Genomic DNA, 13901 nt, shown 5'->3' on the forward strand with positions numbered 1-13901 from the left:
TAACTTGGTACTTCTGCTAAGAATACATAGACTATTGAAGAAAATAAGATCATCGATTTTTAAGGTGGAGCATTGCATTGGGATTTTTACATGCACACAAATACAATATAAAAATAAAACATGTGACATTCACAAAGTTTTAACAAGTATTAGGAAAAAACAATTACTAACAGTCATTTCACATATCTGCTAAACTATTACAAAAAGGTTATTTAATTAATAAAATCATCATGAAATATGAACAGTTTGATTTATCCCTGGTGTAAAATTCTGACACAAAGGCAGGTTCAAAAGACTCCAGCTTTTCAAGCATATAGTTGCGTTGATTGATTGTCCATTCTTCAAACCACTGCCCAAACAATCTCAATTGACATTCAAATATGTTCCGTGGCCGATCATTTACATTCATACCATTCATCTGATCCAACAGCAAATCAACCTTTATTATTCATAGATATTGTTGTATGTTATATATTTATTGTGGATTATGCAATGACAGATTTGTTATTATGTGCCTTTGTAGTAAAATTACTAGGACCGAAATATGGTAAGCTTGAAATATCACTTGTGGTAGCTAGTATATTAAGAAAAAGCCAAAAAACTATTAGTTACAGCAGGAAAAAAACTTTAAATGCTATAGGATTCTTAATTCGTTGAATTAAAGATAAAATGTAAGATGGGCAAGGTTCTTATTTTACGTGGTGGATATAACAAAATCAACAGTTGTAATATATAAAGATGTAGCTTTGGCTTGCAGTATTTGTAATGTATACAATATATGGTTTGCTTATTCTAAGCAGAAAAGAATTAACAATGGCAATCTAACCTATATACACTGGACCTACATCCTTTAATACAGTACAGGATGTCTATTAACTGTATGATAATTGTTACCAGTAGTTAAAATGCCTGCCTTGTTTATATAAATATAAATGCATTGTTCATATAATACAGAATAAATAAAGTTAGTTTTTCACCTTATTGGGCATTGCCTTTGAAACAAGGTCAGTCATAAAAACACCTTTTTGAAATTGATTCCATGTTTGAAACCAGTGAATTACGCAGGTGATTTCACGAATTTTAGAGGTGTTGTTTATGTTTTCATCCATAGCTCCATTGCATAGTGGCTTAAGAGGCAGTTATTTAAGGTGCTGTAATGTAAATGGTATTAACATTTAACATGTATTACTAACGAACAACCAAAGATATGACACTACTAATGCAATTAAACCTGATGCATCCAAAAGAATATGGGCAATACACAAATTCCATTGAATAATGAAAATAAACAGAAGTTGTATTGTGACACGACAAAAATCCACAGTTTCTATTTTGTAGTGTAAGTGCTTTATTAGTTCCAACCCATGCTAATATAGGCATATTTAGTATCATAGAAAATCCATTTTTTTAACACGCTATATAAAACAGTGCACAGATAATTTGCACTTTAAAATAGTGTAATTTTTACATACAGAAATGTCAATAACATATACTGATAGTATACTTGTAGAACTTGTATAGCTCAAAGTCTGTGTTACATATCAAAAAATTTAAAACTGTATAACAATGCAGTACCAAGGCACTCACAGAATTAGATAGGCTTCTTGGAACATAAAAAGTAAAACTATTGCACGAAATTTACTGGTGTGAAATCAGATCAAAACCAAAAAGTCAAAACATACAGTATTTATCGCATATTATAAATTTAATTTCCTACATCGGTGTAATTGTACACTAAGTGAACACTTTATTAAATTAGCTAACTTTTCTATATAGAACTAGCAGTGTAATACAAAACAATAGTGTAATATTATTTGGTATAAATGATTTTCAAAGTACTGACATTCACACTCTACATTTTCATGGAGAAAAATCAATATCTAGCTAGCTTGTATATGCACCAATAAATACGTGACCTATTGCATAATGGATTTAAGTTAAGGTATTGACACATGTTACTATTTAACCAAGGCCAACATCTAATGCCATCATAACAATAAAGCCAACTATAGACATAAGTGATGCAAGCTTTCCATTTCCGCACATTTGTGCTTCTGGTATAATGTCATCGTTTACCACAAATACCATTGCACCAGCGGCAAAGGCAAGTGCATAAGGAAGAACAGGCTCTGCAATGGTGACTGCAAGTGCACCAAGAATACCAGCAATGGGTTCAACCATACCACTTAACTGGCCATACCAGAAACTTTGCCACACAGAGATTCCAGCACCTCGCAGCGGCAGACTCACTGCTAAACCTTCTGGAAAGTTTTGAATTCCGATCCCAATAGCTAAGTTTCGTGCACTTTCAAAAGTAGCAGACTGAGTTTTTCCAATCGCACCAAAACCCACGCCAACAGCAAGACCTTCTGGTACATTATGAATAGTGATTGCAATAATCAGAAGAATAATTCTCTTCCAGGATAAAATCTTTTCTTCTTCCTCCATCTTCTGTTGCGCATAGTCATCACTGTTAACTCCATTTTCAAGCTTTGGTTTTGGAAATCTTCTTTTGACTGCTGATCCTGTTTCCAACTCCACATCCCTTGTGTAATTCTCCCCATTCATGCCCGATGCATTATCATCCATCTTAGGATTGCTTCCAAGCATTGCCACAACATTCATTGGTGTTCCTAATTTCTGTAGCATTACATCAGCAAAGTAAACGAAAAATGCTCCCAATCCAAAACCTAGTGCTACCGGTAAGTAAGCATGGCTGCCGTAAAGTTCAGAATTGGAAGCCATTTCAATAGCAGGAGCCAGCAAAGACCAATACGATGCTGCCAACATCACACCAGCTGCAAATCCAAGACTTCCATCCAGTACTTTTCGCTGACCTGGTTTAAATACAAAAACCAACGCAGAACCAGCAGCTGTTAAAAACCATGTAAACAATGTTCCAAAAATCGCTTGAGAAATCGAACTGTAGCCTTGAATCATTGTTAAAATTCTGTGTAATAATTTATAATCTTTAAACTAAATAATACACCATGCACAACACAAAAACCAATACCCTACTACAACGCACAGTATCTATAAATAAATAAACACAAAGCTGTTACGTCCAATCAAAATATGTAAAATTTAACAGTAGTTTACTTATCCGCTGATCAATTTTAATACTTGTTAGTTGTTACCTTTGTACTGTTCGTTATGTCATACTGTTTTGAGAAACTACTGCATACGCAATTAGTCTGCAAATCAATGACAAACGCTCTTCCATTAATACACGTTGCATCCTCCTTACCTTACGTGTACGGGAAAAATACGTAAACAAAATGCATTTAGTCTAGCGCCGTCTAGCGGAAAAGTAAATATATTCCTCGTGTCCATTAGGGATGATGTTCATAATCACTTTTCATACACGTTAGCTTGGTAATCTAGATGCGAGGGGTACAAAAATGTTTTTATTACACGGCAGTGGATAAAAATATGGCGTTAGAAAAACGAATCAATCTGCAAACATCACAGTAAAATTTGGTTTCAACGAATCGAAAAATGACTTGATCCTTCAAAATTTTACCACACAAACTGACACATACAACACATAGTTAGCAAATAAGCAAACTACAAAATTGAAATTGCTTGCTTGTTGAATAAGCATGAATGATTAACAACAACCGGAACAATTAACAACGAGTGCATTACTCTAGCAGCACATGATTTCAGTCAGACACAAACATTCTTCTAAACACCAGCTTCACTGCATCGGTTCCAAGATTTCATCCTTTCATTACAAATTAGGATGATAAAATTTAAAATCCTAAAGAACTACTTCAACTGTTTGCACAAAACTGGTAAAAAAAGGGAAACAACAACACAATCTTACTTAAACCACCTGGTTTTAAATTTAAAAATAAAAAAATCATGCTACAAGTCAAGCTGTCATGCTTAATCCATATCATCCAGATTGACACTGTCCTCATCATAATGCATTTCATGATCCAACAATTCAGCCATGTGATCAAACTCTTCCTCTGAAGATGAAACATTATTGGACGATGAGGAAGATTCAGAGATTTTTGTTAAAATCGAATCCGGATTTAACGGCTTTGAACTAGAAAATTATGGTAAACTAAGTAAGTAAAGCATAATTAAAAACATTGCTTCTGTAAACTAATATACAACATTCAGCGGCAAAAACAATACAAAAGACAACTGTAAATTACCCCAAACGAGAACTAATGTAAACAGCCTAATTCACAGGTCATGCATGTATTATGTGCCCTGTTTATACTTTATAGTCTTCAATGCAGTAATGTGGTAATTAATTATAGTTGTACCTTGCTCTTTTTTTAAACTTTAAGTAACAAATACAGATAAGAACAAACCCAACAATAAAAGAACTTACTCTGACCTGGTAGCAAGCAAACTACTTTCACTGGATGATGAAACAGGACGATCAATCTTTGTGCCTAGTTCATCTCCATCATCTTCATCACTGTTCATCAGGTCTTCAACCTAAACATGAATAAAGAATAAGGAGCTGATCACCAAATATATAGAACAACAAAACTGATAGACTAAATAAGGGCAGTTCTTAATATATAATTTACTAACTCGACAAATTCTTGGCCTTTATGTAAGTTTTATTTTATAAGAACCTAAAATGTTGCCCTAATACATTAAGGTTAAACTATAATTTTAATGTCTAAGTAAGCAACTGTACAATTTTAATGTTAAAATAAGCTACTGTAAAATTTGTCTTGTTTAACAATAGCGGAAAGATCCCAGTTTAGGCAAACTCTAATAGTGATGGATTACTAGTTTAAAACCCGCTAATAACTTACTTCTTTATCCATATCCTCAATATCATTAGATGAAAGTGTGTAACCAATCCCCATTACCTCAGCCATACTTGGCTTGCGTGTTCTTGCTGAAATAAAATGTTGTATGATATGTTATAATACAAATATCCGCATATATTTTTTACCACAAAACATAAGAAATAGCAATCCAACTTACTTGCAGAAACAGCAGTGGAGGTACTCGCTTCATTTGAACTTTGGTTAAATTGCACAGGAATTACTTTCTCAGGATCTGAAGACAAAATAGACAAAGATTGCTAGCTTGTAACATATAACAAAAGAAATATCGGCTAAGAGATGTAAGTAATGTATTTGCAATACTAAAATTGTTTTTTTAAAAATTTCTGTTTATATTTGTCATCAGTGAAATGCGGCTGGTGCTTCCGGGAATTTATTGCAGCTGGTATTTTATTGCAAATGGTTAAGTAAGATACATTACTCAAAAACATCAACTCACTTTTCAATGATGTGTACAGCGGACTCTTCCTCTTCTGTTTCCTTGTAACAGCCTCAGACACCATGAACTCAAACCTGGGATCCAACACTTTCTTGAGAAGTTTACCAGTGACAGCATCATATCTTTTCTCTGATGTTTGCGCAGGCGTGACATTGACAGCTGGATTATTTATTGTGGTAAACATATCAAAATTTTATGGCAGCAGTAAAAATATCAAGATCTTATTCATACAGCACCACTTGCATATTTAACTCCAACAAACAACAATATTGTGGACAAAGACATAACTTTTTTAGAAATAAATTCTTAATTTATACAATCGTTAAACAAAACTACACTACTAGTGAAGTAATGGTCACACAAAACAAATATTTTGAAAAAAAGAAATTGCCTCACATTTATGAACTGGTGGTGTCCCACTTCTGCTTCTCGAGTGACGGGACGACTTTGATGGCATTGGGAATAATTTCTCAGATACTCGTTCCCACCTGTGGAAATACAATGTAAATACCCATGTTTTGTTACTTAAATTTTGTTGTCATCTGAATCATTTTATTACTGCAGACACCACTGTTACTATTTAATGCTATGTGCCGTATTGTGCAACCATGTTACAATGACAATCAGTCTACGCTTAAAGTTACGGTGTAAAGAGTTCTTATTTATTATTATTTTTTAACCACCTTTTAAAACTGAAACTAATCATGCAATAGATTGGTTTAATAAACCAGTTTTTCCCTAAACTTTAAAATAGACTACACTCTATCCACTTTCCTAAAGCACTACCAAGAATCAGTGACTACACATACATTAGTCGAAACTCATAGCAGCAACCAGCAATAATATACCAACCTATCTGAACAAGCCCACAGCCATTCAATGGAAACCATATGAATCTTTTTCTTCCCCATTTTAAGAGCATCCTGATACTTGGCTGTACCTTTCTTTGCACCAATGAGATGAGTTGTATTTTCATCCACCTAAATACCAAGAAACACAAGTCCTTTGAATTTAAAACTTTAGACACTTGGGCCTTTTTGGGGTTCACACAAAACACCAAGCTATTTTATTACAACAGCAAACACAGCCATATAACACTGACACTACATTCTACATACATAAATATATATACATCCACATTTATTATTTTTAACAATATTTAACAATATATTTTTTTATAAGAGGCAAAAGTATCCTCAAATTTTAAATGAACTATTAATATTTGTGTCAAAGTTTTACTACAACTTACAAACCAACTTACCGTTGAATTAATTGCAGCTCCTAATTGCCGAGCAACGATGTGAGCTCGGTGCATGTGAGGAGCAGCTTTAAAATTATTTGGAATTATTCCAGTCAAAACAATACAACATCCATATAAAACCTATAAAAAAAAACAAATTAAATGTATTATGACAGCATAGCAGTAATGTTATAAGTGCCTAAGGTAATAAGAAGAGATGTGCATTTTTACACCCTCAATTCGTATTATCCTGGTATTAGATGTATGTACGAACAAGCGGAATCAAAGTGTATTGCATTCAAGCCTATGTATGGAACCATCGAGGGTGGTAAGAGCATACTAAAGGATTTGGGTTCAGGACAGGACAAAACTTTATTTATTCATTCATACACAGCGATAGAAACCTTTAACAGATAGAATATTAAAATAATACACCAACCTTGCTTCGTAGGAAAGGAACGACACCTCGTAAATCAGGTGGATGTTCAAATTCACCATTTAAATGCTTCTTGTATGCGTCATAATAAGTATAATGTATACATGTGAGGATGCTTTGTAAATACTTCAAATAATCATCATGGTCGGCCAATACTGATGGAAATAAACTTTTTAAATAAACAGAACAAAGTGAAAAAATAACAGCATTAACCAACCTTGAGAATTGTTTTCTTTTTTTTGACACACTGCTGTTGCAGAATGACTCCCATTATCGATGGTGGTAGTTTTACAAATACTAACAACATCCGATGGCACTGTGGAGTCAGTGTTAATTTCTGACTTGTTTTTAATGTTTTCCTTTGAAGAAGCTGTTGTGTTATCAGTGTTCGATGTTCCATTAGATTCAGTAGATGATGCTGATGTACTGACTTGACAGCTTTGTTCAACGGAATTCGTTTCAGCAATTTGATCTTTTGAGTTCTCGCTCCCAGAAGAGCTTGAGCTCGAGTCAGATGAAGAGTCAGATTCTGAATCGGAAGAGAGGACAACATCCTCAGAGTTATCATTTTTCTCATCTTCTTCTTCTTTGTTCTTTGAAGCATCTGATTCATATAAAGTTCATGAGTCATAACTAAATATTAAACTTAAGCAATAAATTGCCTCCCCGCAATAAAAGAGGTTACTTGTATTACACCAATATTTAATTTATATATTAGATTATGCCTGGTAGCAAGAGCAGCAGAAACTTGTGAATTGTTGTAATGTTTACGACAAATTAATAAACATTGTTAAAAGTTTTTACAACTTAAAACTGCTCTTCCGGCATAAAATAAAACAAGTTTAATATTGCAACAAACATTTCCTTTGGCAAATAAAAAAACGCTCTGGTAAAGAATTCTTTGGTATATTTCAGATTAGGCTGGTGGTAAGTGTTAGAGGTTGGTAATTAGGGGTTAGTGGTTATTATATGGGTTGCTACTTTGGTAGTTATTGGTTAGTAGTTTTATGGGTTATTAGTTTTAGTATTTAACGTAGGAATATGATTCTTTATTATCACTTCAGCACTGCAGGGTAACTTTTTAAATATTTGAATATGCTTTAAAATGCATTATGCTTGGTAGCAACAGCAGCTTAACTTTACAATCATTAAAAAAAATACTGTCCCACTTACCAATCATTACTTCAGGCTTATCTGCATCATTGTTGCATTCCATCTTAGTTTCACATTCCACCTTTTTATTTCCACCATTATTTGTTTGTTTTATAATTTTTTCCTTGACTTTTTGTTCATTTTCATCGCACCCATCGTGAGAGTTTTTCATTATTTTTGAACTTTTATCATTTTCATCTGTTTCTGATTTACGTTTTCTTGTATTGTTTGAATTGTTGTCAACTGCAGGGCTTTCAGTTTCAACTTCCTGCTAAAATAGAAATGTTTGCCAAAGTTTACAGTTTTGATAATAATTTACCACTTTATTAAAATAAAAAGTTAATCATAACAATGGCATTCTTTCAACAAAACTACAACAATTTAAAATTCAGCACAAATATCACACCAGTTATTCATATAATAAAGTTGTACCGGTTTGTCTACTTCTTTTGAGGTTTCTGATTTTGCAGTATCACCAGTTTGTTTTTTTGCTTCCACTTTATCAGGACTGTTAATATCACCAGAACCTAAGAACATTACAAAGTATTAATATACATACCCTACGGCCTACACACTGTTGTGTTGACAACTGTTGTTTTGTCGCTAAACCTAGCCTTTTCGTTTTATATATTCTTTAATCTTCACTATTGTATCAAAGAAACGGATAAAGATATTATTATTATTATAGTTACATGTAAAAGCATTTACAAACCTGGAAAATAGGAATACTTCTTGACCATAACAAGATTAGGCGCGCTGCTCCATACATCATCTCTATCATCAATGATACAAACCATGGAATCTCCACAAGGAAATAAATGCCTGAGTCAAAGTTTAAGAATATAAACTTATTTTTCTTTGCGTGGTGGGGAAATGAGAATTTCCATAACAACGGTGCTTTATTGCATATACCTCGTGCCTGCTTACGAATTACCACATATGTAACTTTATGGGTCTTCTGGATGATTTAAATCTGGTATCCTATCATTAAGATGGAAGTGATCCAACCACTGTACCATAGCACAGGATATATGTGCCACGCCACCATAATATAAGTATTATTTAACATAAAGCAGCCATTTTAGACTAAGAGAATCAACCAGTTTAGACTAAATATCTTATAATTATCTCAACACATCAAAAAAGATTTTTACCTTAAATTACCAGATTTTTTCATTGGATTAATGCACTCATCCCGTGATAATATTCTGTTAGCAAAAAACTTCTTCTTCGGATCAATGAATTCTGCAATCTTATGCGCGTATAAACGAGATCCAAATGTTACCACCTGTAGTTCGTAACATTTTGATATTTCCTGCAAAAATTCCCGGCAGTATGGCCTTAATTTTGTGTACAGGGTGGGCTCATTTTTATGCAGCTGAAAGGTGAAGAAATCCTAAAAACAAATGCAAAAAATTATTTATTTTAAAACTTTGTAATCTTGTGTTATTATGTTATTTCAATACCTTTTCTTCACTGCACATAGCAGCAAAAGCTTGATTCTGTGTTGTATGGATAAGAGTCTGGTCAAGGTCAACCAGCAAAACAAGTTTGTTTAGTTTGTGAAGCCTTGATTTGTCTTGATTTCCAATTTCTTCTGCTTGCTAAAACAAAAGAGAAAAATTAATTAAAATAATAAAAACGAATAGAAAACAACTAAAACATTTTTTCTGTTATAACACGTTAAAATTATACAACTAAAATGAAACTGTAGGAATAAACCCCGAATTTCAATATGCCACTGACCTGTTTGCTAATTTTGAGCTCAGGGACGGATGGAATCATGGAGACATGAGCTTGTTTCTCACATCGTCTTTTTACCCTAAATAAATAAAAAAAAGAATAAAAATCACATTTTTAAATTATACACACCGAAAATAATAAAAAGTAGGCAGAAAATACAATGGTATTAAATAATGAATAGTAGCACCTACATTCGTAAATCTACACCGCATTCAGCGCACATATCTTTCATGACAACAGGATGGCTACAAGCTTCCATTTCTAGGATCATGCCTCTGTTAAAATAAAGAATTTCTTTAAATTATGAAACCAAGCACATGGCGATTTTGAAATGCTGATTATTAAATGTAAACTCTTACATACCTATACCTTCAAATCAACCAAGTTTTCCAGAACAAATTATGGAATGCTTTATATTTTAAATTACCCTGGTTTTGCGACTTGTCCAACTTCCATTGCAAACTTTTTGACCTTTCCAACTTTCCTGGATTTTAACTCCATCTCCTTTGATTTGACACCAGTGGATGGGTCCTCAATGCAACGATATATAGCAACAGGTGTTCCATATTTAAGCCAGTCACCAACTTTAACCAACCACTGCAAAAGGCGCACCGGTTTTTCACCGGGCACGAGCACACTTTCCATCACTTTAAACAATGTAAAACACTGAAAGAAAAAAACAGTACATTGACCACACTCCACACAAAAATTATACGAAAGTAGCTAAGCAAATGCCGTGAGGATTTTGTTGAACAATGCACTATCTATAAAATGCACAATTTGCTTGACCACGCTTGTTATAAATTGTTTAGAAATTTTACAGCTGAAATTAGAAAATTTAAAACCTATAATGTTGCTTAAATTTTGTGCAGCTTTTTCTTACGTTTAGACTCAAAGCCGCACGCAGCAATGTACTCACGAAAAAAACCCTTATTTTATCACCTGTTTTACACAAATCATAATACAAAGAGTCGCAAAATGCAATGAATTGCTTCAAATATTTTCAAAAAACTGCACGGCAATAAACTTAATACAAAATCGCCATCTAGCGCCAACCCATTTTCGCAGTTCTTAACACGCGTTTTAGTGCACGATGCGGCCAGAAACTGATTAGGGACAAAAAATAATTAAAAAACCTATAGTGAGCCGGGCACCACCTGCGCCTAACCTTTACGCCCACACAATGTTTTAATACCCATCTTCACCTAAAGTTTACCCAACAATTGTTTATCAATCGATCTTAGACGTGTTTTAGCTCAATCAATCTCAGCAGAAGCGTCAGACCAGAAGCAAGAAGGTTAACTTTCTAAGAGCATTGTTGTCGCTCTTGTTATCATGTGAAAATATATCTTTGAGCAGCAGAAATGTACATATGAGACTGGTAATATCTTGTATAGACTATGGATCCCATATACCCTAGACTACTAGCGATCAGTCAAAATGGGCCATATAATTCCGCGAATGCTGTCAGTTCACCACAAGAGGAAATGCTTGCCGTGCTACATTTTGAGCCCGCTCTGTGTTATTATACCCGTAACTACATGGATGCTTCACTAAAATATAAATCTGTGAACTGTGTATAGCATCTCAGGTACAGATCTTATTTTGCGCAAATTAAAAACATTGCTATAAATGTATTTGACACCTTTAGCAGATAATGTCCTGATCGTGTTTTAAACAATTAACAACGGTCTGTGGGAGTCGTGCGGTTACGGTTTTATAATTCTTTGAATGTTTTTTGTTTGCTACCGAACTGGACAAGAAAATGGCATGAAAGGGTGTCCCATCTTCTCCCACCCTTCTTGGAAATATATGCAAACAGTTTGAAATCGCAATGCACATGAAACAGACGCTTACGTTCACAGCACCAACACCTTCAATTCATAGGTCTATCTTCAAATATATGCCTATGTAATGTCGCATGCGCACTTATATATCGTATAGTACCTGAGACCTACATAAGGAGCCAAATTAATAAACGTTTCATTAATCATCGGATTGAACTCGACATGGAGGTTTCGTTAAATAAAAAAAAAACAATTAATAATATGCACATAAACCAAAAATAATGTATAAAATATGAGCAAATTGTTTTTGCTTTAACAAAACGGGCATGACAAGTGACAGAAACAGTAAACCGGAAAAGCCATTCCAAGAAGATGGTACTGAAAAAGGGCGTTTTCGCAAAATTAGGCCAAACGTAATAATGAAAACATAAGAGATAGACTGAAACAAACCGGCTTGTTAGTTTTAGGTAGATTCTTCTCCAATGATGAGGGCCAAATGCTTTATTATTCTGTTACTAGTGAGCTTCTGCTCATCTTGGAGCGTTGAAGGAAATCCGAATTGGCTGGGTGATAGATCAGCTAATTCTGTTGTTCGTGGTACAAACGTCAATGGCAAAACAACCGATGTTCAAGCCCAAACTCATCTATGTGCATGTTCCAGATCATCCTCAAGTGGTAGAATCAATAAAAGACAAGGCGTAGAAAAACTTACGGGAAATGGCCAAGGTAGAAGTGAAGGAGAAGACCTAATAATTGAAACGATAATAGATATACCACTTGTTGGGTCAAGTGCTGGTTCAATAACTGGTAACGTTGGTAGTCAACCAAGTGGTTCAATAACTGGCAACGTTGGTAGTCAACCAAGTGGTTTAATAACTGGTAACGTTGGTGGTCAACCAAGTGGTTCAATAACTGGCAACGTTGGTGGTCAACCAAGTGGTTCAATAACTGGTAACGTTGGTGGTCAACCAAGTGGTTCAATAACTGGTAACGTTGGTGGTCAACCAAGTGGTTCAATAACTGGTAACGTTGGTGGTCAACCAATTGGTTCAATAACTGGTAACGTTGGTGGTCAACCAAGTGGTTCAATAACTGGTAACGTTGGTGGTCAACCAAGTGGTTCAATAACTGGCAACGTTGGTGGTCAACCAAGTGGTTCAATAACTGGTAACGTTGGTGGTCAACCAAGTGGTTCAATAACTGGTAACGTTGGTGGTCAACCAATTGGTTCAATAACTGGCAACGTTGGTGGTCAACCAAGTGGTTCAATAACTGGTAACGTTGGTGGTCAACCAAGTGGTTCAATCACTGGTAACGTTGGTGGTCAACCAAGTGGTTCAATAACTGGTAACGTTGGTGGTCAACCAAGTGGTTCAATAACTGGTAACGTTGGTGGTCAACCGATTGGTTCGATAACTGGTAACGTTGGTGGTCAATCAAGTGGTTCAATAACTGGTAACGTTGGTGGTCAACCAATTGGTTCAATAACTGGCAACGTTGGTGGTCAACCAAGTGGTTCAATAACTGGTAACGTTGGAGGTCAACCAATTGGTTCAATAACTGGTAACGTTGGTGGTCAACCAAGTGGTTCAATAACTGGTAACGTTGGTGGTCAACCAAGTGGTTCAATAACTGGTAACGTTGGTGGTCAACCAAATGGTTCAATAACTGGTAACGTTGGTGGTCAACCAAGTGGTTCAATAACTGGTAACGTTGGTGGTCAACCAAGTGGTTCAATAACTGGTAACGTTGGTGGTCAACCAAGTGGTTCAATAACTGGTAACGTTGGTGGTCAATCAAATGGTTCAATAACGGGTAACGTTGGTGTTCAACCAAGTGGTTCAATAACTGGTAACGTTGGTGGTCAATCAAATGGTTCAATAACGGGTAACGTTGGTGTTCAACCAAGTGGTTCAATAACGGGTAACGTTGGTGTTCAACCAAGTAGTTCAATAACTGGTTACGTTGGTGGTCAATCAAATGGTTCAATAACTGGTAACGTTGGTGTTCAACCAAGTGTTTCAATAACTGGCAACGTTGGTGGTCAATCAAACGGTTCAATAACTGGCAACGTTGGTGGTCAATCAAATGGTTCAATAACTGGTAACATTGGTGGTCAATCAAGTGGTTCGATAACTGGTAACGTTGGTGGTCAACCAAGTGGTTCAATAACTGGTAACGTTGGTGGTCAACCAAGTTGTTCAATAACTGGCAATGTTAGTGGTCAACCAAGTGGTTTAATAACTGGTAACGTTGGTGGTCAATCAAGTGGTTCGAT

General features: G+C 35.0%; 2 protein-coding genes across 4 annotated transcripts; both read right to left on the minus strand.

Moving 5' to 3' along the window:
• Nucleotides 1-38: 38 nt before the first annotated feature.
• LOC100182614 (zinc transporter ZIP11) lies at nt 39-3030 on the minus strand. Its single transcript, XM_002131985.5, has 2 exons — nt 978-3030; nt 39-439 (listed from the first exon to the last, which is right to left on the minus strand). The coding sequence occupies exon 1, from the start codon at nt 2938-2940 to the stop codon at nt 1963-1965; it is 978 nt and encodes a 325-aa protein (XP_002132021.2). The 5' UTR covers nt 2941-3030; the 3' UTR covers nt 39-439; nt 978-1962.
• Nucleotides 3031-3389: 359 nt separating this feature from the next.
• On the minus strand, nt 3390-10512 carry LOC100180266 (RNA polymerase II subunit A C-terminal domain phosphatase-like). Of its 3 annotated transcripts, none has more exons than XM_018811141.2 (18): nt 10264-10512; nt 10028-10111; nt 9840-9915; nt 9560-9697; nt 9248-9489; nt 8806-8915; nt 8526-8620; nt 8115-8361; nt 7159-7545; nt 6945-7096; nt 6527-6646; nt 6118-6245; nt 5662-5753; nt 5266-5424; nt 4966-5040; nt 4791-4876; nt 4352-4461; nt 3390-4057 (listed from the first exon to the last, which is right to left on the minus strand). In XM_018811141.2, exons 1-18 carry the CDS (start codon nt 10479-10481, stop codon nt 3892-3894), a joined length of 2685 nt encoding a protein of 894 aa, XP_018666686.1. In that variant the 5' UTR covers nt 10482-10512; the 3' UTR covers nt 3390-3891. The 3 variants fall into 3 exon arrangements, with proteins under 3 accessions (XP_018666686.1, XP_018666687.1, XP_002131972.1); XM_018811142.2 differs by having other exon boundaries at nt 4358-4461; nt 8115-8364; XM_002131936.4 differs by having other exon boundaries at nt 8115-8364.
• Nucleotides 10513-13901: the final 3389 nt, after the last annotated feature.

Source organism: Ciona intestinalis, chromosome 3, assembly GCF_000224145.3.
Source record: "Ciona intestinalis chromosome 3, KH, whole genome shotgun sequence".
In the NCBI taxonomy this organism is placed as follows: domain Eukaryota; kingdom Metazoa; phylum Chordata; class Ascidiacea; order Phlebobranchia; family Cionidae; genus Ciona; species Ciona intestinalis.

Excerpts from the sequence above, each read along its gene's own strand:
- LOC100180266 (XM_002131936.4), bottom strand. The coding sequence starts at position 10,481 with ATGGAAAGTGTGCTCGTGCCCGGTGAAAAACCGGTGCGCCTTTTGCAG. Across the intron at positions 5,754-6,117 it reads CTGTGGGCTTGTTCAGATAG|GTGGGAACGAGTATCTGAGA; the intron begins GTTGGTATATTA and ends GTATTTCCACAG. Across the intron at positions 4,877-4,965 it reads CTCCACTGCTGTTTCTGCAA|CAAGAACACGCAAGCCAAGT; the intron begins GTAAGTTGGATT and ends ATTTTATTTCAG.
- LOC100182614 (XM_002131985.5), bottom strand. The coding sequence starts at position 2,940 with ATGATTCAAGGCTACAGTTCGATTTCTCAAGCGATTTTTGGAACATTG.